Genomic DNA, 27035 nt, shown 5'->3' on the forward strand with positions numbered 1-27035 from the left:
CAGTGCTGTTACCGGTATGTGGGCTCTGGCTGCCCTCATGTGGGGCTGCTGGAACCCAGTAGCAGTGGCAGAAATGGCAGCAGTCCCAAACTCATGATCAACTACCACAGTCTGTAAGCCTAGAATGCAACAGAGAAGAAAAATACACTTAGTTCCTCTAGTGTATATCATCAGACAAGAACTTTCTCTCTCCAGACAGGTTCTAGACATTGGACTTGTTCCTTTTTTCTCCTCTCTTTAACAGCACACACTAAAAAAAGCACATTGATGTTAAGATGAAGTATGACTGCAGATTACAGTAATTTCTTTAATCAATCTCATTAGTAACAGATTTAATCCTGACCCTTCAAACAAACAATGAAATGCTCATTTCAACCCACTCATACCATGCATTTTCTTCTGACCAGTCCCCTCTTCCTTCAGGGTCAGCTCCATTGGCAGCTCGGGCTCAATACGAGCAATGGCCGGATTTGTGGATTCCCACACAACACTGAGAGAGCTGAAGTTGTCAAATTTCCTGCCTTGCTGGTCATAGGCAGCCAAATCCAGTATTGGATTGCGGTAATTGGACACAGGGACCTGAAAAAGGAGTATTTTGAACTGAACTGGTACAGGAGAATTTTCTAATCATTAAAGAAAACATATGCTGAGTTCCATGAGGTATGTTACAACACCAATACATAAGGAATGTCCGTTAAAATGAGCCAGCAGTGCAAGGCATTAAACTGTGCTCCAACAGCCCTGAGATTATCTCAGCTGATCAGAGCATGGTGCTGGGTACACTAGGTGGGTTCAAGCCCTGCCTGGGCCATTTAGAGTTGGACTCCATGATCCTTGTGGGTCCCTTCCGACTCAGAGCATTCTGTGAATCTCTGAACTACAAGGCAGTCTTCCTGGAACAGGGCTTTGGGGCTTTTTTAGCCAGTGAATTACCTTAAAACAAAAACAAAACAAAAACAAAACCAAAACAAACAAACAAACAAAACAAAACAAAAAAACCCACAAAAAAAACCCAAAAAAACCAAAAAAAACCCCAAAAAAACCCAAAGCAACAACAACAAAATTGAACCACAGCTCAACGAAATTGCTTTTAGAATTCAAACAAATTATGACAAACACTGCTGTTTGTTTAAGCTCAAAATTCTGGTGTTGCTCTGGTGAAGTGCATTAGCAACAGCAGTGCACCAAGGCAGGCTGACACATAATGGAGCCAGAAAAGCAGGTGAGCTCTGAGCTAGCTAATAACACACAAAAATCTCCTTCTCCTCTTGTTATTACATAGAAGCTCTTTAAAATGATTCATCATCTGCATTTTTAGGGAAGGAGGATGACTTTTACATTTGTCTGGGAACACGACGAAACATGGTTTACTCAGCAGCCAACATGTGACAACACTGATTAGGAATAAAAACAGAGTGGCAAAGTTCTTTATGCCTGATAATCTCCACATATCCATTGTCCATTTACTGCAGGACCCCTCAAGCCTGCTCTATGCAGGAGCTCCCAAGGGCATCAGTGTGGCCACAGCTCCAGTTACTGCTCCTCTTGCAGCAGCTCAGCAGCTTTATTTCACACATGGAGCTCCACACACTGATTTTTCAGCCGTAAGAACACCTTCTCCTCCTGTCACTTCCCAGGCTTACCACTTGCTTGTTCTGCTGGAGCAAAGGGCAGGAGAGATCAAGCTGAGGGCTGCCATAAACAGGAATCAAATTCAGCCGGGAAGGGACAGCACAGACAAACTTCACCACAGCAGGTTCTACCACTGGGAAAGGGTTGGTGACAGTGGGGCTGTTCCCAACTGTTAAGGTAATAACCTGAAAACAGCAAACAAGGAGAGAGTTCAGTTCAAGCATGTTTTATTTCCACAGGTCTCAGTTACACTGTGATATCAGAATGAAAAACAAAAACACAATTCTTGGGGATTCACACACTATTAAGACATAAAAAGATGTAAAAGAGGGAGAATATTCCAAGAATAGTTCTTTGTCATTATGAAAGTACTTTTCCTGGGAACCCTTCCTAGGTGTTCAGGTTGATTACTATCAAACTGGATTCAAACAACAAATCTCTTGTAACTGAACAAGGAAACAGCAGGTGTTCTTGCAGAGTGAGAACAGAACAGCCCAAAGGCAACATTTACAGTCATTCCATGTGTTTGAAAACATCTCCTCTTTTATTTTACATTCCTTCTTTAGCCTTCAGCAAAATGAAGTGGATATAAAGCCAGAGAAGGCTGAGGCAGCTCTGGTCACCTGCCTCACTCCATCATGCACTGGTGTTGGGCAGAGCCATGCAGCTGTGATGTGCTGGGGACAGCCTTGCACAGACCTGCACATCAACACCAAGGCCTGTTCCTTTTTAATCTGCACTGACAGAAACAGCTCCACTTAGCAAAGCATCCACTAAGAAAATCAGTGGAACTTGGCAGCCCAACCAAAATGCCTTGCAGAGTTGCAGGAGGAAAACATTGTATTGAAGCTAAAAGCTTCATGGGCTGGGGAGAGTGAATAAAGCAGGAGAAATCTTCCTACTTCTGTATGTTGGAGAGAACAAAACCAGGTGGAGAATGAGCACAGCCACGCTCACCAGGGCTGCACAGAGAGCAGAGCAGTCAATTGCTGTGGCTGCCATTTGTTAGAATAAACAGAATTACACTGGAAGGTAACGTGGTTAAGAGGAGCAGGTCAGACACATGAGTCAGCCTGCTCAGTAACCTTCTGCTCTGACCCTGCACTCATCAGGATGTTCAATGCATCCCACAGCATAAGGTTCCCATGACTTGGGTTTATACTGCAGTAAACCCACCATAAACCACTTTTTAACATAATGTTATGAAATGCTCCCTCTAAAACCTGCACCACAATGCATAAACAATGTACTTACCCAACTTCTTTACTGGCATATGGAACCATCAATCTGTCTGGAGCCGGTTCTCAGTGCCTGCTGGAGGGAAGACAGAGCCCTTCTGGCACTCACCTGCTCTCCGAGGCTCCTGCACAGCACCCTAACCCAGTGCTGGTGGTTGTTTCGAGGTGTGGGAGCTTCAGGCAAAGACAGGGCAATGCTTTCTGCATCCTCAGCAGCCACGTTCCTGAAGAACTTGGAAGGTTCTTGGACCCATGGCCTCGGTCCTCCCTCAAACAACATATCCTTAGAGGAACCCAAAGTCACTAAAGCGACAGATGGTGGATCGATAGCCTGTAATCAATAATTAACTCATTAAAAATTAATAATCTCTCTGCACAGTTTGGTTGCACTGTGCAAAATAAACTTCCTTTCTGAATGGAACAGCTGTATTGGTTACTTGGATAAGGCTGTGATTTCTCCCATGCAGTGGTTTGTCAGCACACTTAGTGAAAAACAGAGCTGCATCAAAATCCACAAGGATTCTGTCCAGCTGGATTAGATTCAAAGGAAGCCAAGGATCCAAAGGAAAGTTTTAGCTGCATTCTAATCACATCTCTCATGAAGAATTACAACAGAAGGGAGACCCTTAATATATTCTTCTGAGCACAGAGAGATAGTATTCTGCTACACTTCTAAAGAAGTATTTTAAAAGAACGAAATAATGTCAAATTGTACTTTCACTTGACAGTGCTCTCTCCAGAACAGTTCTGTGTATGTAATTATTCTCCTACACAAGTTTTACTTTAAACCTCTCTAACACATTCTGCACTGACGTGCATCCCTGGGACAGCCTGTGCTGTTCACCACCGCAGCTATTAACCTGACGTTTAGTACACAAAAAAAACAGTTTGTGTTTCACAACATCACATTACATCCTAATAACCACAAATCTGTAGGAATTGCACCAACATTTTCTCCATATTGGGAGAAAGCTATGGTCAAATAGTCAGACTTCAGCCTGCAGTCAGCACCAGGCCTCTGCAGGTGAGGTGACAAAGCCTCTTCTGTATTTCCATCTCTTGGCCCTGGACTCAGCTTCGTTCTGATTTTCTTCACGAAACCAGCCAGTGGTGGAAAATAAACCACTGGATTTTTCAAACCTATTCCTTACATCACTTGCTCCCTGTCAGGTAAAGGTGTTTCAGGGATGGATTGCCCCAGCAGCAAGGAGCAGACTCACCCTCAGTGGGAGATAAGCAGCGATGGCGATGCTGGCGCTGAGGCGCACGTGTCCGTGAGTGTACACAACCACCAGCCTGGTGTGCCCCTGAAACTCAGCCTTCACTCTCACCCCACTGCAAAAATCAGCAGTTGGCTTAAGCCTTCCTGTCAGACAAATTAAAAATATATAAGAGCTTACTTGGAAAAAATGCCCAGGCATGTTCATCAAATTCAATGTGGCTGTTTGAAGGGAGCCTACCAAAAAGACGGAGAGAACCTTTTACAAGGACATGTAGGAGACAGGACAAGGGGGGATGGCTTCAAACTGAAAGAGGGAAGGTTTAGATGGGATACTGGGAAAGAATTCTTGGCTGGGAGGGTGGTAGGGCTCTGGCACAAGGTGCCCAGAGAAGCTGTGGCTGCCCCTGGATCCTTGGAAGTGTCTAAGGCCAGGCCTTGGAGCAATCTGGGACAGTAGGAGGTGTCCCTGCCATCGCAGGGGTGGGACTGGATGGGCTTTTAAGGTCTCTCCAACCCAAACTATTCTGCATAAAAAAGCAAATGTATCCTCAAAATAAAACTACTTGGATCCCGCCCCCTCTGAAGTTTGGCACTTGTGTGGAGATCCTGTACAGAGCCACGAATCAGTGACTGAAGGGAGAAGAGTGACTGGGTAACACCTGTCACCAATTTCACTCCCAAAGCAGGGAGGGAGTTACAGCACCTTCAAGTGGGCTGAACACGGCGGGGTTCTCCAGCTCCAGGGCGAGCTCCAGGTGTGAGCAGTCGCTGAAGGGCACCAGCTCAGCCCCATCCCCACTGCTCCGGCCACTGATCCTCAGGGGCAGCTCCAGCACCTGCCCCACGTGAGCCTCCACCTGGCAGGGAGTGAACTCCATGGCGCTGGGCTCACTGACGTACACCTGCCCCGGGGGAGGAACAAGGACAGCTCTGTGCCAGGGCTCTGCTCCCACACCAGCACAAGCCCACGGTGCCAGGGCTCTGCTCCCACACCAGCACAAGCCCACAGCAGCTTGCTGAGCCCTCCTTTTACTGCTGCTCCTGTAATTCTCTCTTCTGCTTTATATACTTGGAAGTGTGGACTGAGCTGTGTGCTACCTCCAGGCGGTACCATCACCAGCTGGGAGAGGTTTAGCACCCGTTAAAGAACCCACCTCAGACTGACCACAGATTTCAGAACAATCACTGTGATCAAAGTTTTTATTTGCAGTATCTTAACTGCTTAATCTTCTGCAACCGGCTTCAGGATACCAAACCATATGGTACAGAGTTAAAACTGTGATCTGTGTGGATTAACTACTCCTAAAACTACTACTACAAAAAACTTGTTCACTGAGGTCAGTAAACAGAACTCTGAAGAGCTGTTCCACAAAGAAAACAGCTCCTAACACAGGAACAAAGGCATTCAAAAATAACCTATTCAGATTGTGCAATACACTGCTCTGAAAGCTCACATGGACAGATTTCTTTCTTGTCTTCAGGCTTTGACTTATGTTTGAGGATAAGAAGTTTGAGCTGGAAAAAAAATCTTCATTCCTGTGTCTCTGGCTGGTAACTGTTGCACTGCTAAAAAGCAGCAGAAGATTGCTACCCCCTTCATTCATTTTAATTGCAGCTTCTTTCACAATCCTGGGTTGTTCAGAGAATTATTTCAGAGCGAGGATGTAAGCTAAATTCTGAACAGATTTTAATTCATGTCACCCCCCTCCCTTTGGAGCCACCAGAGGGACTGTTCCTGCATTCTCCTCACTCCACACCACACACTGACCACCGTGACCTAAAACAGGGGATGGTCTGCAGAGACACCACTAAATCCCTCTTGAGAGCTATGTTTTTCATTGCCATTTTCTTCTAATTTTTCTAAAATAGTGTTTTCTCTTGGCCAGCTTAGGTATCTGGAGTCAGTCGGCAGCACTGTGCTCACTTCAGTTACTTCTCCAGTCAGAAATTTCCTTGCACACCCTTACAACAACTGCCACCCTTTGATATCAAGGGAGAACACCCAACTATCACCCTACAGAATGAATTTTTCATTTAGCTTGTCTGCTTAGATGGCCAGGTCAGGAGTCAATTACCATTTCCTTCTTGCACTGAAAACTTCCAACAAGTAAAAAGACTTGCCAAGGAAACCAGGAAGGGGCAAAAATGGGAGTAAAGTTAATGCACTGGACAGTGCTGGATTCCCTAAAGCACAAACTGAAATGGATCACTAACCTGCCACAGGGCAGGAAGGGAAAAGCCTGTGGCATTCTCAGCTCCTTTGCTGTTTCCAAAAGCCATGTTGAAGAGCAATCAGTGAAAAATAACTTTCTTACCTTCATTTCTCCATAATGCAGCGGATTCCGAACGTCAAAAGCCTGAATGATGCTGACGCCAGCATCACTCCCAGTGCTCATCACTCCCTTCACTGTCACTGTGGCCACTGCCTGGTTAGAAGAGGACCAGCTGAAGTTGCCACTTCCACCCTGAGCCTGCAACACACAAGGGAAAAAAAAATCTTTCCAACATTGAATCCAGTCCATGGTTCTCACATTTCACAGCTTTGGATATCTTGCCTTTGGGTATCTTGCATGAACACCAGGAATGCACTGAGAATGGGACATACAAATAAAATAATACCTCAGAACGTAATAAGCAAGATGAAATAAAAGAGAGATGAGAAGATTGCTACCCCCTTCACTCATTTTAATTTCAGCTTCCTTCACATTCCAAAATAAATGTCAAAAGTTCCATCAGAGTAAAACATGGATGAACACTGGAGCAATTTTTAAATGTATATTGTTTACACTTCTTTCAATTCCTCAGCATTTCCTTTAATCTACTTCATAATTAAAAATGTACAAGGTGATAAATCTTGTCTACAGGGACAATGTAGAAAACAAACAAATCTAAATTATGCAGGAGCTTAGCTAGTAATTTTTACCAGGAAAAGAGAATAAGAAGAAAATGAAGAGGAGGGTCATTTCCCGTCTTCCTTCCTCTGAGCATGTGCACAACCTGATTACAGAGGGACACAGGCAAATGAATAAACAGGTAGTGGTGTGTTACAGGAGATGCACGGGATGTGGTGAGAAAGGCTAAAAGAATGCAAGAGTTCATCATATTTGTAAAGGTATTTTAGTTGAAACAGGGAGATGAGCAGAAAACATTTAACAGAAATACCCAATTCTTAATAACTGTATGAAGTTTCACGTCCTTGCCATAAAGCCCAGACACCTCACAACATTTTCCCTCTCTGGCTGTCAGTCTGCACTGAGGAGAGGAAGGTAAAGCAGCTTCCCCTGCAGCCAGATCATTCCCCACAGCCTGGCAGGGAGCTCCACACTGTTACCTGTGAGTGATGCCCTCCCCAGGCAACTCCAGGTGCTCAGCCTCACACAGCTGGCACTGCACCTCCCGTGCCTGGACTGAAGGAAGGCAACTGAAACCATCTCATTAGCAAAAATATGAACAAAGCAACCCCCAAGAAACCAGACAGCTGACAAAGGAAAATCTGCCAGGCATTCTGATACCATCTGGAGGGAGTTACTCCAGCTATAAACAGAATTTGGCTAGATCCAAAAATCCCTTTCAATTTATTTTCAGAAAAACTTTATTCACCCATTTGAAACAGCCTGACTGAAGCTATGGGAGGCAAACTCTGATGGAGAGGAAGGAACAGCTGAGCTGTGTGTGTGCTGTTGACAACCACCGGTACTGTGGGATGGAGAGACCAGAAGGAAGGTCTCAGATTCAGCAAAATTAAAATCTTGGGAGAAAAAATGTTTTTATTGAAAAATATCAGAGCAAAGAAAGAACAGCAACATAATTATTGCAGTACCATGACGGAATGTTCTCTAGTGACATACTTCATTATATATGCAAGGTAAGGTGAGGTAAGAATAGAACTGTGAGAGAGGCAGGAAACAAAACTGCATTTCCTTTCCCTTACTCGGAAAACTCCAGCAGAATTATGATGAAGTACTGAAAATGAAGATTTGTACTAAGAATTTTTACCACACTCTGCTGGTGTGGTCAGGAATAGCATGAAGCAAACCAATACACAAATAAAGATGCAGAGTTTAACTCGAGGGAGTTACCTTTAGATTTACACTGGAGAATTTAGTCCCTATGAGATTGATTTTCTCCATTAAGTCACTGCATCAAGTAAAGCTGCAAAAGACCTCTGAGATTACCAAGCCCATCACTGAACCACATCCTCAGGTGCCACATCCCCACGATTTTTGAGCACTTCCAAGGATGGTGACTCCACTACTGCCTGGGCAGGCAGTGCTGGACAACTCTTTCTGTGCAGAAATTTTGTCTAATATCCAATCTTATCCTGTCCTTTGTTACCTGGGAGAAGAGCCTGGCACGGAGTGTCCCGCTGCCTACTTGGATATGGTTTACTTGGACAGATCCAAAACCAAGCACTACTTTATGCTAAAAGGGAAAGGCAGGAACTGTGCATCTAACAGTGTAGTGTCTCAGAATCACTGGCCACAATAAGAGTCTGGGCTGAGAAGGCAGAATTTTCTTTTCCTTACTTAAACTGGAGATACTGGCTACTGGAAAACAAACCATTTGCTTCCTGAAGCATAAGGCATAACTGTCAGCTCAGGAGCAAAGACATACCTAAAAACCATGGAAATCATCTCTTCTGTAAATGAGCTGTGGCCTTTGCCTCCCTGGAACTTCGTATTAGGAGCACAGCTGTGTGGCCAGTGAAGAATACTGATGTCCAAGGCTGGCAGAAACCTGCTAATTAATCTTGTCATGCCCTTTTTGCAGTCACTTCACACTCCCATTCATAGTTCTGATCCTTGCCAGCAAAGGGCAGCCTCTAATGATTGCTGAGGAGCTTTGGACATAGGATGCTTCCTGGAATTCCAAACCACTCCAGGCAGAGGTGAGTGGTGCATGCATGAGGGAGAGAGGAAGGGAAGACAAGAGGTAGAAGTCAGGGGGGTTTTATGTTTGTTGGTTTCTTGGTGCTTTTATTAAACTGTCTATTAATTCCATGGGACTAACATCGCATGAAGTTCCTCCAAATTACATTCTGGATGCCACTGTGGCTGAAGTATCCAAAATCAACCCCACCCCAGTGGTGTCAGGCCTCAGGGTGCCTGCCTGAGCAACACTCCCTGCAGCTGGGCATTTCTCTGGCATACCTGGATGGGGTACTGGTAGACTCCTGCTTTTGGCTGCCAAGGAAACATCAGAATGCTGGGTGAAAGAAGTATTGGAACATAGATCTCCACGTCCTGCTGGTTTTGCACTGGCACTGGTAAGGTATGAACACCTCCATCCTGCAAAGTGAAAAAGAAGAGTGTTAGAAATGGCACCACAGAGCTGCCCAGAGCTAATGTTTAGTGCTTATGTATAGACAAGTCCTTGAAAACACCTCAGAGAGGAAGGAAAATTATTTAGGATGACTTATGAACAGAGTTCCCTCTGAGCACACAGCTCCTGGCAGCAAGGAGTGCCACTGTATTAAATGAGTGCTATTGCTGTGAAGATCCAGGTGCCCATGTTAATTAAAAAGGAAAACAACAAGAAGAAATATGCTCCTTCATTGCTCCTATTTTGGGACCTCATTTGGAGAATCAATCTGGAGGCTCAACACCTACATTTCCTCTTTGCTCATCCCACTGTGTACAAAATTCAGCCTGGAAGAGCCATTGCTCAGCCCTCCCCAAATGCTGGCCTTCACTGCTCTGCTGTCACTGCAGTGCCACAACCCTCTGGCACAACACACTGCTGCTGCAGCTCTGAGGGAAAAACAGCTCTCAGGGGGTGCCTTTCCATTGAAGAGAACATCTCTGACACAGAGAAGGACCGTGGCTTTATCACATCCAGGGAGCTACTAAACCCTGCTCAAGGAATCACTACAATGATTTCACAGCAAATGGGTTGAAGTGTTGAATTTTCAAGCAAAAGCAACTCACTTCCACACCACGTGCCCTAGTTAGCCACACATTCAGCAGCCTGCCCAACCAGCAGAAAGTTAATGAATATTAATTTGGAGAAATGTGCAGGCTGATACATTTGGCAGATTATCATTCCAGAGTTTAAGGTCACTTACCAATTGATAGCAAACTTCCCCAATGTAACTGACTGCAGAACAAGGCCAGGGCATGAGAGTGATGATCCTACCACAATAAAGTGTAAAATTCCCTCAGCCTGTGAGAGGCCCCTTGCCCAGCACAAGGATCTGCCACGAGAAAAGAAATCAGTGCTGTGCACCACTGCCTTCACAGGAGTTTGCCACATGCTCGGGAGCAAAATCCCACAGTCTTTATTTAAGCAAATCCTCTGTTTACTCAATTGACAGTTTTCATGAAGAAAGGATTTTAGAATTTGGTTCTTAATCTGTTCAAACAAAGACAGCTCAGACCCATGTAATTCTTAGGTTTCCTTTTGCTAGGAAGTCACTTCTGCACAGCTCAATTATTTTCAGGCCTACCAGTGAAGCAGAGGAGTTTTCACAAAGACACACCTGATCAACTACTGATGTCAGTGCAGCATCAATGGTGGTCTGACCTGCCTTCACTGCCATCACATGATGATAGGATCCATTCAGAGAGGACTGCAGCACCTCAAAGTGCTCTTTGGACAGCTCTGTAGTAATTCTGATGTTCTAAAACCAAAACATGAGATAGAAGTTGCCACAGGTAACTGACATCAATAGAGGACAGAAAGACAACAACAACAGCAAGTCAATGAGCAAACCACTGTTTAATAAAATGGTTCAAAGACACATTGTTGAAACTGATCAGAACTTTCCCTACAGAAGTTTCAGTCTTTCAATGAGATTTTACCTTTAGACTGAACATTAACTCCATTCCAGAAAGTTTTTTTTTTTAATTATTGGCAACACGTAATTTAACATGGAAGTACCCATATCTATACCACTAAATAATTCATATTTTATAGTATTTTTCTAATTGTTTCCTTCTTGAAACACAGAAGAACAAGTGAATATCCTGCCTCAACAGCACACTGCTGAGCTCTGGCTCAAACTCAGATCTGTATCCCAAAGAGCAATTATGGGCAAATAAAATTACATTCCCATAGCTCCAATACTCTGAAAAGCAATAATAAATATAATTTTTCTTGCAACTGAACTATTAAAATTTTGTTTCCTTTGTAGTTTTTTTAAGAACTATATCTATTTGATACCAAGTATAAAGAATTTAGGAAGAAGCTCTTCCCTGTGAGGTTGGGCAGGCCCTGGCACAGCGTGCCCAGAGAAGCTGTGGCTGCCCCTGGATCCCTGGAATGTCCAAGGCCAGGTGGGACACTGGGGCTTGGAGCAGCCTGGGACAGTGGGAGTTGTCCCTGCCATTTTCTACAGCACTTAAGACTCCAATAATTTCACATTGAATCACCCAGAGTGCTTTATTTTTAAAAAGTAACAACAACAAAACAAAAATGAAAAGGCAAGAAACAACATGCTTTGCACTGTCCTGTCTCAATGTAAATAAGAAACCACTCAAATAATTGCAAAGCAAGTCAGGATTTAGGAGACAGTCACTGGAAAGTATCTAAACATTTCAACTTACATCAGATAAATACACCTTATTGCTTGATTTATCATACACATCAATCGTAATTTCATAAAGTCTGCCCGTTTCCAGGACCCATCTGTCACCTGGATGAACTGTAAATCCTGCAAAACAGGAAATATTGAACAGCACAAACCAGCAGCCTCTTTATCTAATGGAGAAAAGCATTTTGCTTCTGGTGCCCACACTCTGCAGATGAACATTCATTATTTTAAACTGCTGACTACAGAGATAAAAGAAAACACACAAAACCTATTTCACGTTGAGTTGCTTTGATGAACAAAATTACTTTTCTGTGAAAACTAGCACTAAACGGAAGCATGGAGACAGAGCATAAAAATCAGAGAAACAAGGGCAGGAACTGCATGAAGCAATCAGGAAGATGGCAGCAATACCAACCCAAATATGCAGGAGGTACCACATAGACAGTGCTGTTGGGCAGCCTGGACACCCCCTGCATGCGGATACCTGAGGGCTCAGTCAAGGAACACACACCTTCAGCACAAACCAAGTCAAGATCAGCATTTTCCTGGCAATCCTCATGCCTCTTTGGCTATTTTATAGCTAATTGTACACTGCAAATAAACGTTATCCCCACTTCCCTGCAAGACAGTGAGGACTCTGCAAAGATCTCACTAGAGAACATAATGATTGAAATATAAAAATTAAATAAAGCCCTGTGAGAGATTCTAGCCTGCTAGCAGCTGCTGACTTTTTCCCAAGGAAAAATTTCTCAAGAAAGCTTCTTCTCAAAACTATCTTGGCAAGCAACTCTCCTTTCTCAAAGCAATCTTTCTCCAGGTGGTGTTTTGCCATTTCTCTGGTTTAACCCATGGGATCAGAGAGGCGTCATTCCTATTCACCCCAACCATGTTAAGTCAGTATGGGAACACCTTATAAAAGGTAGTAAGGATTAGACAACAAAGCCTTTTCTCTATGCTCTTTACCTTCTGAAATATTTGGAGTCTTTCTTTCGTGTCCTACAGCGACAAAGCCCCATCACATTTCTACAGTGACTGAGGGGAACAGACATGATTTAAGTGATCTTTTCCCAACCTAATTTGTTAAAACATTCCAAGGCATCAGACAGCCCTGCTGAGACTGAATTCAACAGCAGTGCTGCTTTCCATGGCTCCACCACTGCTCCTGATTTCCTGACTCTTGGCGCAAGTGAGGATAACTGGATGTCTCTGTGTGGAAAGGCTGTCCCTGGCACGGTGCGCTGGCTGGAGCAGCACTCCCCAGGAAGGATACTCTTGTGCAGCAGGACGAGGTTGGTCTGGCCCTGCTGCAATGCAGTCACAGTGGAAGTTGCCTGGTCCAGCTTGGCCACTGGCCTGGAGGGATCTCCCTGGGGATGGAGGAGGTGGTTCTGCAGCTGCAGCTCGTACTGCTCTGATGGCATCACTATCTCTGCCAGTGAAACAGAAGATATCAAACAATAAAAGCAGGTGTGGCAGTGTTTGGCTGCTGCTAATTATTTTTTTTATTGATGCCTAGTGCATATATTAAATCAGTACTTCTAGTGTCTTGTAAAAATAGCACTTCTATCATCACACCAACACACACACAAAAAATGAGCTTCCTGGCAAATTTGATGTCTGTGAAACTTCAATTCCCAACTTATATCATCTCACTACTTAGACCTAACATTCAACTGATTTCCAGCTTCAAAAGGAAAAAAAAAAAAAAAAAAAAGGGAAAAAAGGAAAAAAGGAGAGAGGAGAGAAAACTCAAGGCACTGCATTTTGAAATGGGCATAAAGCCAACTAACCCACATTTATAAAGGCTTCACTTTGTGGAGCAAATCCATTTGCCAATAAAACATTTTCCGTTAGAAAAGTTACTAATCTAAGTTTGATTTAAGTAACAAAGTCAGACAGTTCCTTAGTGACTGTCAACATCTAAAATGACAGTGTTGGCTCCTACTTTAAGTTACCCTTGTCTTTACATCCTTGACAAATTTGCACAATTTTTTTTTTACTGAAAGAACTAAACAACTGTATCACTGTATGCCTTAGGAAAACAGCATAACATTAACAAAGTAGTTTAAACACAATTAATATTTCTTGGCAGTTAAAAATTCACACAAAGCATTAAAAAATAAAAATAAACGAGAACAGAACAAACCTGTGATCTTCCCTTGCCTCAGTTTCTGAACTCTGTACTGAATTGATGTTCCTACCAGAAGATAAATGTCATATACTGGATTTAAAAGGATGTTTTCCAAAATAAGCAATCTGACTTCTGCAGGGTGTACATCCTGTTGATAGAGGGGCAAAGAAAAGTAACCACATTAAAAGCAGCTCATTTGTTTGAAACAGACCATGCAGTAGGAACTTAGAATCTGGAAGTGAAAAACATTTCTTGCTGCAATTGGCTCTTTATTTTCATCTCGAATTTTGTCACAACAGGGCAATGCAAGGGACAGTGAATGGTATAGAGATCCGCTCTGTGCACACAGTGCAAGAATGAAGGAAAAAAACCACGTCTGAATAAAGATCATTTTGGAGAATACAGAAAAACTTGAGACAGATGCTCATTCAGACATTCAGAAATCCATCTTCCCCCCGATATTCAGAAATCTTACCTTATAGATGCTTTCCTGAAGTCTTGCCTTCAACTTAGAACTCCCTGTTTTCATTCCAGACACCAGAATGGTATCTCCTTGCTTGGCAACTTTTTCCATTTCCAATATATAGGAAGGTGGGATGTAAGTGGATTCTAAGAACTTGAGTATACTGAAAGGTGAATAAAAAAGTGAAGAGAAAATTGTTAACCAACCTTTGTAAACCCACAGAGAAAACACATGAGCATCTATTCCCAGCCACTTCCATTTTAAAGCCAATTTAAGATGTTTGCCTGGGACCAGATATCCAAATTTTACTCGTTCTTTGAGGTATCTGCAGCTAATTTCTGTGACAGATAAGTTTGTCTGAAGCTTGCTTGTGAGCTATCAGAAGGCTGCACATGTTGTCTACAATGACCTCTCCAGTTTATTCAGTAGGTGAGACTGCAAAAACTCTCTGTATTGTGGAAGAACTGATGTGCAAGACCCAAAACTTACGTTTATAAAAGCAACAGCTCAACAAACCCAGAACGTAACTCTGACCTCTCTCAAGAAGCCAGGATGTATTTAATAAATGACTATGAGAATTATCTACAAGTAGAAGACTTGTAGTAGCTGTTAGAAACTTCAGTGAAAAGTGGCAAAAGAGAGGGAAGGATTTTCCCATGAATGGGCAAATGACTGGAAATTTTGGAAAGAGGAGCATGTTTTACAGGGTGTCACCTTCTGTATTATGCACAACATCTGCCTGGCTTCATGTGCACTTTCAAAGTAAAACCAACAGAGCCACATGGAGAACAGTTATGGATATTAACATATTCATGATAATCTGGATTTATTTTGCAAGGCTGTACCACCTGTAGAACATTTTTATGCCATCACAGTTATGCTAACAGTAGAGCGTAACTTGATCTCTTGTCAAATTTTGTTTCATTCACTAATATATCAATATTAGTTTGGTTAAATTCACATCAGCAAATACTTATACTGAAAGAAAAAGCTCTATATGTATGAGGACTTGGGAATATAAGCTACTCATTCTGGCTCTCACTCGTACCTGCAGCTTCAGGTGTATTATGGTCTTAAAAGGCTTTCCCCAGCTGATGCTGCTTCTCCAAGGCTGCAAAATCAGTTTGTGTTTGCCCAGGAGCAAAGTCTTGCTTGCTCCCCCCACCCCACCTGCAGTGCATTTGGGGTATCAGTTTGAGGATGGAAGTTGGCTGTTAACCTTTCTGCTCTGTAGGAGAGCTGGTTTCCCCACAAGGAATCATCCTATTTCAACACACCAGAAGTAAGTGCCCACTGACCCCTGAAACTCTTCAGGTTGACAGAAACCTGAAATGGAAGGGAACTTTTTTTCCCTTAAAAAGCTAAAAATAAAACTCTGCTGAAATCCTAAAATAACAATCTTACTGATAAATCTTCCTTTTACACAAGATGTTCCAGCAAGATCAACAACTGCATCTGTTTATTTCCAATTATTGCATCAGAGCTACCAGAACTGCTCACTAACGCTATCAGTTCAACTAAACAAAGATCAAAGTGCCCAGGCTGTCGAGTTGGTAGAATTAAAAAAAGCTAACCTGAAACAATTGACCCTTAACATTATAATTTTAGGCATCAGCTCAGTAAACTGCCTAGATGTGGGGAAGTACTTTTACACAGCAGACCAAGCAGACTTTTGAGAGCAGAGGAAATGACTTTACCGTAGAGCGTTGTGGGACTCTGAGAAGCCGTCGGCCTCTGGGTCCTTCACCACTGTCCAGTCAAACACCAACCCTGCCAAAGTGCTGAACGTGTTTCCTACAAACCAAACAACCAGGTTAAAACAAAAACAGAGAACAAGCAGAGAGTCTGATGACTTATTTCTCTGGGAAATTTCTGTTTTATCCCTACAAGAAGAACCATGGAGCATCCTTGAGTTTACACAAACACCAAGCCACGAATCCACCACTACACATAGGATAAAAACAATTTTACTTTTCATTATTAACGTACCACTATATTTCACCTGGCATTCATGGTTTACAAAAACAGGTGGGATGGGCTCAGTAAGTACCCAAAACAATTAATTCAACCCTTTATAGCTGCTCGACAAATTATTTCCTTTCAGCAGTTGTCCTAAAAATCCCTTGCTTGGTGTATTATGTGTGCACAAAACTTGATTGTTGAAAGCATGGCATTCTTACCAGATCATGGCTCTTTTTTGGATGCTACAGGCTACGAAAAGGAGAAGTTTTCTGCTCCTATTAAGTAATAATGCATTCAGTCCAAAGGCACTGACTCTTATGAGCCTATGTGGTGCCTCCCAAAAGTCAGTGTTTGTGTAGTAATTAACAGATTGAGCAATGGGTGGTTGGTCTCAAATATCACCTCTGAACACCTGACTGGTCATAAAAACATCCTTTTGCAAAATTCTTTAGACTACCTCAGCTTAAAAGAAAAAAAAAAAAAAAAAAAAGAGAAAAGAACAACTACACCATGTATATTATCCAGAGAATCTCCTTAAAATTCTCCACTTGGCTTCCGACTATCAACTGTGTGACAAATAAAGTGCATGTATCAGACAGTTAGAACGTTCAGTATATATTTGATCACCTACAAGCAGTTCTCTTACCTTCTGAATCCAAAGCATGAATTTTGAGCTCCAGTGGTGAATCCTCGAGGTAGAGCTCTCTCGTTGTGGACACAACTTGAATGCCATGAATTAAATCTACAATGGCATCACAGCGAAGCACCTGTCCAGTCACTTGAAGAGACATCAGGAAGAGCACAAGAAATCACAACACTGGGTGTGCTCATCAAGAACAACAATAAGTCAAGATGCACCTCAAATTTAGCCAGTGACACAAGACACTGACACTGAAGGAACCAAAACTTAGTTGTGACCTCGATGAAGAAACTCGTGGTCAAACGATGGCTCAGCAAGGAAGTAAAGCAGTTCCCTTGCTCACTGAAATGCAGAGTAGATCTGCAGAAACTCTGATTTTCATCTGCACTGATAGCTACAGGTGTTGTCTCTGAGTGCTTATGCAGAGTTGCTACAGTGCTCTCATGTCCCAGAGAAATTGATGACTTTTACTCACAGACAATAAACACCCATAAACTCCTTCAGTGACTGACTGCACGGCATTTAATTGGCCATCTGGTTTTGCCTCTGTCACTATAAAAACTAATCAGGTACATTGTATGACAGACACAAAAACAACTTCCAACTTTTTCAATTACGAAGTATCTGAATTTGCATTAGTCACTTCTATTAAATACTTTTCTGTATTTCAGTCATCCATCATGGACTCGCTATTCTCTGAGCCTGAGAACTGCTAGCTCTTCTCAAGCAAAACTTTTCAACAGTTTTCTTTTTCCCAAAACAACCTTGTGTAAACAATATTCCTTTCACATAACAACAGGTGTTGTTTGCTACTTCTGTTACTTAGCCAATGGGAGAGGTCTCAGTCCTATGGACCAAGAACGTGACTTCTTAGGGCAGCATGTTATAAAAGGGCTGAATGAGCTGTAAATAAAGCTTCTGATTTCTACCACCTTCTGACTAGAGTCAAGCATCTTTATTTCATATGTCCTACTGCGACATATCTGAATTTCCATTAGCCATTTTTATTAAATACTTTTTAATATTTCAGTCATCCATATTTGTGGATTCTGGGGGGGCAGGGGGGGTTAAGAATTACCTTTTTTTGGGGCGTATCATTAAAATCATCAACACCTATCTGAGGCAAACAGAAAACCCACACCCATGGAAAGCCTAAAATGACTGTGCATAGGAACCGAAATTCATCTGTGCACCTCCAAATCTCAGCTGTGCTGCCGGAGGGTGTCAGGCTGCCCTGGCGAAGCAGAGTTTTGTCAGACTCACGTGTGTCCTCAGCAGAGATGATGGTGGTGAGGCGCGTGGGCTGCGAGGAGCGCGCCTGGACCAGTGCTCTCTGCGAGCAGCGGCAGCCGGCCGGCCCCAGTGGCTCGATGCTCGCCACCTCTGGCCGCGTGGACGACCTGCGGGGTGGGCTGGGGTCAGCACACAGGGCACAGCTCCGCCCTCAAAGCCACCCCAGAAATTCATCTGCGATGTGCTGTGTGGGGCTGGGGTCAGCACATGGGGCACAGCTCTGCCCTCGAAGCCACCCCAGAAATTCACCTGGGATATGCTGTGTGGGGCTGGGGTCAGCACATGGGGCACAGCTCTGCCCTCGAAGCCACCCCAGAAATTCACCTGGGATATGCTGTGTGGGGCTGGGGTCAGCACACGGGGCACAGCTCCGCCCTCAAAGCCACCCCAGAAATTCACCTGGGATGTGCTGTGTGGGGCTGGGGTCAGCACACGGGGCACAGCTCCGCCCTCAAAGCCACCCCAGAAATTCACCTGCATGGTCAGCAGGTGACTTTGGGGAGAGCTGGGTGGCAGCAGCTCCTCAAGGACCTCCAAGGTAAGCATGGACTGAGAATGGGGAAAGGCCAAGCCAGAGGAGAGGCACATGCAAGCTCAGCATTGTCTCCACCACGGAATCAAACATTTCCCCCAAACCCATGGAGCAGGCCAGGGCATGACAGAGTGGAGCCCAGCTCTCCCTTCCACTGCACCAGAAAGATAAAGCAACAAAACCCCATCAAGATAAAGCAACAAAACTTGCAGAGTTATTAAAACCCAAGCTTCCTGAAAGTCAATCTGAGCTAGCAGCAATCCACATCTGAGAGGTGTACATATCCACGTTATTCCCTGCAGAGCCAGGGAAATGTTCCAGCAGGCAAAGCCTTGCTAAGCACCCCGGGCCGTGCCAGTCCCAGCTGCTCCTCCCGGCCCGGCAGGGAGAGAGGGAGAGGCAGCACCGGGACCCAGCCCCGAAATATCCCCGCTGTGTGCCCGGGAGCCGCTCACAAGGGCCCTTTGAAGGATTAAAACAATGCAAGCCAGCACTGCCGGGTGACAAAGCTGCTCGGGAATTGCTCCTGCGGATGACGAGAGCAGCGCTGATGAAAACGCTGCGCTGTCTGGTAAAGGCAATCTAAACCGGGCACTGCAGCCCTCCTGGTGGAGATGGGGAAGCTGGATGGGTTTAGACTGTTTTTCTGGAGGATGTACAAAAATGCCTACCTGGGATGAGTGGGGAAAATTCTCTAACCCGGGAAGGAGCAGGACAGGAGCTCCAAACAAACAGCAATGTCATTTACCCCTGAATCCCCAGACACAGCTTTTACCTCCTTCTCTTACTGGCACAACCAACAGATTCACACCAGAGAAAAACTAAATTTCTCCTTAACTAAAATTGTATCTATTGAAAAATAACACATCACACTCAATTATCTGAAAGTTAACAGCAGCAGCCCAGGTGAGCACAGACCTCTCTGCTTGTAGCCACCGCGATAAAATTCCAACTCCTCCTTCTATCCTTAAGCTCCCAACAGTGTTTTGCTTACATAAAGAATAGTTTTAGAGGATTTTGAAACAACCGTACCAACGGCTGACCCAGAATTTCGAAGTATTTTATCTGATCAAGGAAAAAACAGCCCACAGCAGCATGCAATGGGCAATTTAAACACCAATTAGAAGCTTAAAGCTGAAAATTGTTTGTTTATATCTATTCTACATACCTAAACAATATACACAAATATGTGCAACTTTTTTATAGTAGGGTTTACACTGTTTCTAAAATGAAATTATTTTCTGTATTAGTAGCATGCTTGGCTTTACTCTAAAAAATGAAAAAAATTTTTAGAGATTAAAAGCAAGTAATTAGTTATTTTCCTGTTGTTCTCAGGCAACTATCAAACAGCTTTCCAACATTCAGCAAGTTTCTTTAAACAACATTAGCATTCACAACAAGTAAAGCTTTTCCTGTACTTGGCTGGTTGGCTTTTGAAGCTGAGCATGTGTATTTGACTTAGTCTGCATGCAGGTATTTTTAAGTAAGTATTATATGTAGGAAATCGACTTTTATTTAGCTCTTTACACTGCTTAATATTCTCTGCCATTAGATTTTTTGTTATTAATTTGAGGGGTTTGTATTCTTGCAGTCTGGAATTGATTGTGTTTACAACACAACGGGGGTTTCACTGTGGTTTGTATTTGCTCTTTTAATATCTGCCTATGAATTGTAATACAAAACCACTGTGGTTAGCACTAACAGTGGTGTTGTAAAACTGAATCTAATTACAGGATACTTTTCAGACTAGAAAAAGGGAGGAACAAAGATCAACAAAAATTAAATTTTAACTCTAAAGTTACATACACTCCACAATTTTGAGGGAACTTTCAAGCTTTTTACAGCTAAAAGCCAGTCACTGCAGCAGAGAAACTAGGATTAGGAACTATCTGGCTTCTAGCAGTGGTTTAAGAGGTAGAATATCAGCTCAATGTCTTCTATACCAATTTTACTCAAGTGGGTCTTTCTGAGGCTTGGTTTCCTATGGATTTATATTTAAAAACAATCTGCATGAGTAGTGCTTTTTCCAGCAGAACATATGAAGTATTTGATGACTCCTCTATCACTTGGCAGTATCAAAAGCACATTTTGTTTACAGCTACCTGGGGGCAGGGCCAAGCACAGAGAGGCAAAGGCATTAATCAACCAGGCTGGAGATTACAGCAGCACTACTCTGGGATTACTGCTGGGTCCTGGATGGGCAAGGAAAAGAAACTTCAGCTTTAAGTGACAAAAACTGCAATTTATATCCTCTGCCAACTCCAGCAGCTCTTCAGCAGTGTGTGACATTGAGAGCTGGGCTTGTCAGAGGGCAAAATTAGATCCTGAGAAGGCAGCAATGGGAAGCATTTCTGGCACCAGCTCTGGATCCCACACCAGCCCCTGTAAGGCAGGGAGGAAGCACTTGAAAGAAGAGTGAGGAGGGCAGGGGAAAAAAGCTCACAAAAGTCCCCAATTCCTGTTTCCCTCCGAGTAAAATCCTACTTGCTGAGGAATGAATGGCACTGGCAGAGGCTGCCAGTCCTCCTGTCAATTTCTGTTTCATTCACGATTTCATCCCCCTCCACGGCCCCAGACACCAGCCACGAGCCAAGGCTGTATCCACACATCTACCCAAAGGCAGGCCTGCCTTCTTTATCGACTGCTCTGTACCACCACACATCAATACCCCACTACATTATACTTCATTTATTTAACAGTTGGTTCAAAGATCAGGCATCTATTCCTGACTCTCTCCCCGGCAATTCTCTGTTGATTCCTATTGCTCCAATGTTTTATACTCCTCTGCCAGCTCTTCAAACTAAACTCAGCTGACTGAGTCAGCAAAAGTCCACCTCTGTGGAGCTGCACCACAATTGGCAGTTGATCTGATATTTTAGAATTTTATTCTAAAAATATTCTATATTTAGAATTTTATCTGCATTTGGGCAGATACGTAGTCAGAGGGAAACTGGGTAGTAAAACATTCCAAGAGTTTGGGAAGATTGGACTGACCAATACACCAGAGACATTATATAGTCACTCTTGGGAGTAAAAAATGAGCAAAAGTCCTAAAACATGGATGTTCAGCAATGAAAAGCTGCCCAAAATCAACAAGTCCCTAATCCTTCTGTCTGCCTTAGCAGGCAGGTGAGGCTCAGACTGAGAAAAAGCTTTTTTCAACAGTAAACTTGCACTGATATTGGCACATCAGCTAAGAGAAACAAATATTATTTCTTGTGCCTCCTGGGCTCTGGCAGAGCACCTCTGTTATAGATCCACACCCCCTGCTCTGGTTCTGAGCCAGCACTCTCAGGTAACACACACACACACCTGGGCCACAGCAGCACAGCCCCTCTCACTTTACCAGCAAGGACACCCCAGCCCAGCTCTGAACTTGTGCTGGCACCTCCAAGAGCTCGTAGCCTGGCTGGGAAAGCACGGACAGGTCAGTCAGGGAGAGGGGGAACACCCTACTGCCCACTGCAATGCCTTACAAGTGGGAAATGCAGAGCAAGTGAGAAGCAGAGAGGGGGATAACAAACATTATTTAATGGAAGTTAACAGTATCTCACACAAAAACAGTGTTCAGTGAGAGTCAGACAGGTTTTTTTAGACCGGTGGTAAAACAGGTGATGCAGGAAACAACATAACTCCCAGATTAACAGGGATGACACTACTGGTCTTATAGCACAGCAGCAGAGCTCAATGAACAACACTAATACAGATCTTTAAAAGCACATACACCACCACATATATCCTGTGGAGGAGTGATGGATTTCAATTGATGGAGATCAATTTACAACAAAAACATGACAAGATAAGGAGCTAGAAAATGAGCTTTGCCAGCCAACCACTGCGACAGCAGCATTGTGCAGTGTTTTGGGCTCTCTGGAAGTCCCTGTGCATCCCACAGCTCCAACACCACTCAGCCACAGCATCTCTACCACTCTGCCACCAGCTCCTCTCCCATGGCAATCACCTCTATACAACCTCCTCAGTGAGGGCTTCATACCACACACAAACCTTTCACTAAGATGGCAATAAACTCCTCTTCACTTCCACCAGCTCTCACCACGTATCTCAATTCTACACTCTATGAAATAATGAAATATGCAAACATATTTGTACACTGCAGATAATTTCTGCTACAAATACATGCTGTGTACCTTGGGGGGAAATGTATTTTTTGTGTGTGTCCTCCCCTCCTCCCTCTGAAAATGTTATTATGGTATGGCAGGTTTCAAGGAGAAAATTCTGGTTGTGAATGCTTTCATTCTTTCAGGTGTAATTTCTGGATTAAGGTAATTAAAAGACAAACACCGATGCAATATAAAAGCTAAATATATCTGCACAAACTGTGTTTTATGCCTGAAGATAGCACCACACACAATATTTACAGAGAGAAACAGTGTGCTTTGAAAACAAAGCTTTTCCCAAAAAATTACTACAACATAAAGGCAACCCAAACTCCAGAAGGCATGAGCATCTTGAAAATCAGAAAATACTTCATAACTACACTTACAACTTTACCACTGCTCTCAATCTGCTGGGACGGATCTTGATCTTTTCCCTCTGAATCAGTGGAATTCTCAGACACCACTACAACCACTTTGAAAGTATCCTACTTTCAGAGGTCAACTGGAAGGCTGAAAGGGAAATTGGGAAAAAAAGGGCCACAACTTGCTACAGACTGATCTTTCAGGAAATTGGACACTTGTCTTTGAATTCTGAATGTTTGAGATGAGTAATGCAGGCCTTCAAAAGGTGTCATTTGCTCTCAGATGCTGCTGTACAACAGAACAGCTCTCACAGGCCACCTCTAACCCCACGATCTCCCTCATTACAAACCCCCAGTCCCCTCTCCAGACACAGAGGGCCTGAATCTGGCCATTGCCATTCAAATCCCTGCTGTGATGCACGCAAACACACCCATCATTTCTCAACTGTGAGGAGGAGTCACTCCTTCTCAGCCATTGCATTTGGTACTTCCTAACTCTAGTTCAACAGCTCCTTCTGACAGGAAGCACAGGAAACCTGTCAGCAAGGGGCTGTGGTGCTCCTGATCCAGGTACATTTCTTTTTAAACCCCCAAAAGCTCCAGGCCTGCGGGGACAGGGATGCAGAGGGACAAAGCCCCAGATACAACTGCTCAGTCACACACACACACACACACACAGAGCTCCTGCTTGCTCTGGAGGGTTTGCTGAGCACATGTTGGGTTCTGTAACCCACATCCTGCCAGGCCTTGCAAAGCAGAAGTGAATAAACGCCCATTTACAATCCTGCCGCAGAAAATGACGGCACGCAGAAGGTCAAGTAGGTGTAGTTTCCTCAATTTGCAACCAAAATTCATCTCTGAAGGGCAGAGGGAGAGGATGCAAAAGGATGTTGAAGCCTGTGTGCATGAGGGATATGAGTCATTGCATAGTGGCAAACGGCACCCACAGAACGTGCTCTGAAGTGCACAAAAATCACCTCCATTAGAGATATGAAAGGAGATCAAATCTGACATTTCTCTGGAGAACAATCTTACATCTTTTCATTTGTAGACTTCAGTGAGATTAGCAAAGATCTCCATGTTTCTGACAGATGGGGGCACCTGGCATGTACAGGAATGGCTGCAGCCAGCCCAGCATCACCTAACAGCTCACTGGCAAACCAAATCCTTTTAAAGACTCAGTAGCCTTCAAAAATTAGAGTAAGGAAAGAGAAAAAACCCACACTTGTCAGATCTCACTAAAGCGGTCCATTAAAAATTAAATTACATGACCACAAGCAGCTCATCTAGTAACTATGGTTTACTTGACTTCTGGATAAAATTAATTACTGGTCTTCTGCCTAAGCACCCTCGAATATGTAAACTGTCATAGATCAAAAGTCTGTTCCCAGCCCAGAGATGAGAAATGTACAACAACCAAGCAAAGAAAACAGACAAAGAATTAAAACATAGCCTTTTAAGACTGATTTCAGTAACTGCCAGATGCAAAACAACTGAAAATTGCTACATGCATCCGTCTGGCACATAGGTATCACCCTAAACATACCTTGACTGCGGCTTCTTTTTCAGGTGGGTACCTCCTGCACATTACTGATTAAGTTACCATTCTGCAGCGCGACAGAAAGGATAAGGAATTGGCAACATTCAACACAAAGACTACTGTGAGCTTTCCAAAGTCGCACATGCTGCAGGATTTGCCTTCAGCCCCCGTGCTCAGCACTGCCCAGTCCTCCCCCCGTGCCAGGCAGGAAGGGGGGAGTTCCTGGAGCACATCCCACGTGCTCACCACTGAGAAAACCGGGAAAGCTTTCACTTTCAAAACTCGACTTCACCGTCCCCAGATGAAGTATGAAGGGTGCTGTTACCTACACTTAGAGCAGCAGTGAGAGGCTCCCGACTTAGCTAGGACTCCTGTATGTCCATACCCTGAGCTCAGAGCAGTCAGGAGCTTCATTCCTTACTCCAGCGAGGGAAGGGACATTTTCCCAGCAGCAGCACCAGCCCTGGCACTGCCCTCACACCCGCAGGAGCGGGGCGATGTGTGCAGGGGGGCACCGCGGGTGTGCGGGGGGCACGGTAGATGGAGAAGCAGGTGGAGCATGTGTGTGTGGGCCACAAGGAGAAGCAGGTGGACAAGTGCGGGTGGGTGCACACGGGGTGTGATGCACATGTCGGGCACGGAGCCAGGGCGGGAAGCTTCCTTTACAGGCAGGGACCTTCTGCTCAGGGCCCGGCCTGCAGGCACTGCCCCTCTCCAGCGGGTTTAACCCCCGCTGCACAGAATAAACAACCTTTCCCCGCAGGGATTACCTCCATGTCTGCTCCCGCAAACCCACCCGCAGCGAGGGGAAGGCGGTGAGAGGGCCCGGCTGCCCCGGGAGCCGCCAGGCCCGGCCGCAGGTGCCGGCGGGGGGGACACACGGACAAAGGGCGGCGGCACCTGCACTCACCATCGGTAGCAACCCTCGCTGGCCTCGAGCGTGAAGTTGACGCGGGTGCCGCGGGTGAAAGGGAGCAGCACCTTGGGGGTGTTGAGCTTGGAGGAGGCGGCGAGGTGCTGCAGCAGGAGGAGGAGGAGGAGAAGCAGCGCCCCGGGCGCGGGGGGAGCCATGCTGCGGGCGGGACCTGCGGGGCGCCAAAGTGCGGCGGGAGCTGCGCGCCGGGCCCGGGGGGCCGGGCCGGGCTGGGCTGGGCTGGGCTGGGCTGCCCGGGGGACGGGCAGGAAGGCCCGGGGGCAGGGCAGGGAGTCCCAGGGGCAGGGCAGGGCCGCCCGGGGGGACGGGCAGGGCAGGGCAGGACCGCCCGGGGGCAGGGCACGGCCTCCCCCTGCCCTCCGCCCCTCAGGGCCGCACCGCCCGCCCGCTCGCGGAGGAATTGCACTGGCCGTAACACCAAGCATCTCACAGTCCTGCTCCAGACCCTTCCCCGGACCGGCTGCAGCATCTCAGTGTCTGTTATGTCGCGGGGTACCAAAACTGAAGGCAGGATTGGCAGCGTGGCCTCACCCGAGCCCAGCAGAGGGCCACGGTCCTGCCGCCACACGGTGCTGGAACAAGCCGGGTGCCATTGACCTTCCTGGCCCCCCTCATGTTCCCCGGGTACACGGGGCTAACAGCCGAGCTGGGCTACAGTTCATTCGTTATCACAGCACCTCAGAATGGTTTGGGCTGGAAAGGACCTTAAAGCACCGACATCCACCCCTGCCATGGCAGGGACACCTGCCACTGTCCCAGGCTGCTCCAAGCCCCAGTGTCCAACCTGGCCTTGGGCACTGCCAGGGATCCAGGGGCAGCCACAGCTGCTCTGGGCACGCTGTGCCAGGGCCTGCCCACCCTCACAGGGAGGAATTTCTTCTCAACATCTAATCTCAAACACCCCTCTTTCAGTTTGAACCCATTCTCCCTTTTCCTGTCACCCCAGGCTCTTGTAAATAGCCTCTCCCCATCTTTTTTGTCAGCCGCTTAAGGTACAGGAAGGGCCACAATTAAGTCACCCCAAAGCTTCTCCAGGCTGAACGATCCCAGTTGTCCCAGCCTCTCCTTGGATGAGAGATGTTCCATGTGTGGAGGATCTGCCTGTCCTTACCAGTGACAGAGGGATACTACATGTATGCATCAATCCTGAATGGATTTCAGGAAGGGAACAAACATTTTGGAGTAGATTGTTAATTCCTGCCCAGAAGATCAGCTGCTGTCCAGGGACACCACCTAAGAGTTTACCCAGATCTCATTTAGGTGGTATTACAGAAGTTAACCAATTCTCATTTATTCTAAGCAAGTAAACTTATACAGGACATTTTCTTTATGTAGGAGCACTTTTTGCACTATTTATTCAGCTCGTGTTTTATTTATCAGTACCTCAGCAATGCTGTTCCACTTTCTATCCCAGAGGAATGTGTGCTGCTGGACAGT

The 27035-nt window shown here is 45.0% G+C and overlaps 1 protein-coding gene across 2 annotated transcripts in view; it reads right to left on the minus strand.

The window, feature by feature from the left end:
- The window catches only part of NUP210 (nucleoporin 210), a 50475-nt gene extending 24637 nt beyond the window's left edge, over positions 1-25838 (minus strand). The window contains exons 1-18 of one of the 2 annotated variants that reach the window (XM_083869820.1): positions 25575-25838; positions 18083-18219; positions 16826-16957; positions 15915-16011; positions 14230-14380; positions 13770-13902; positions 12894-13052; positions 12039-12107; positions 11637-11743; positions 10571-10711; positions 9243-9380; positions 6408-6563; positions 4796-4994; positions 4091-4236; positions 2980-3201; positions 1644-1817; positions 387-579; positions 13-119 (exon numbers count right to left, since the gene is read on the minus strand). In XM_083869820.1, coding sequence (XP_083725946.1) covers positions 13-119; positions 387-579; positions 1644-1817; positions 2980-3201; positions 4091-4236; positions 4796-4994; positions 6408-6563; positions 9243-9380; positions 10571-10711; positions 11637-11743; positions 12039-12107; positions 12894-13052; positions 13770-13902; positions 14230-14380; positions 15915-16011; positions 16826-16957; positions 18083-18219; positions 25575-25735 — 2622 coding nt within the window. In that variant the 5' untranslated portion in view covers positions 25736-25838. Of the gene's footprint in view, positions 1-12; positions 120-386; positions 580-1643; positions 1818-2979; positions 3202-4090; positions 4237-4795; positions 4995-6407; positions 6564-9242; positions 9381-10570; positions 10712-11636; positions 11744-12038; positions 12108-12893; positions 13053-13769; positions 13903-14229; positions 14381-15914; positions 16012-16825; positions 16958-18082; positions 18220-25574 lie in introns of those variants that run through there. The other variant, XM_083869819.1, reaches the window with a different exon arrangement.
- Positions 25839-27035: the final 1197 nt, after the last annotated feature.

The sequence above is a fragment of the Zosterops lateralis genome (assembly GCF_965231275.1).
Source record: "Zosterops lateralis genome assembly, chromosome: 11".
NCBI lineage: Eukaryota > Metazoa > Chordata > Aves > Passeriformes > Zosteropidae > Zosterops > Zosterops lateralis.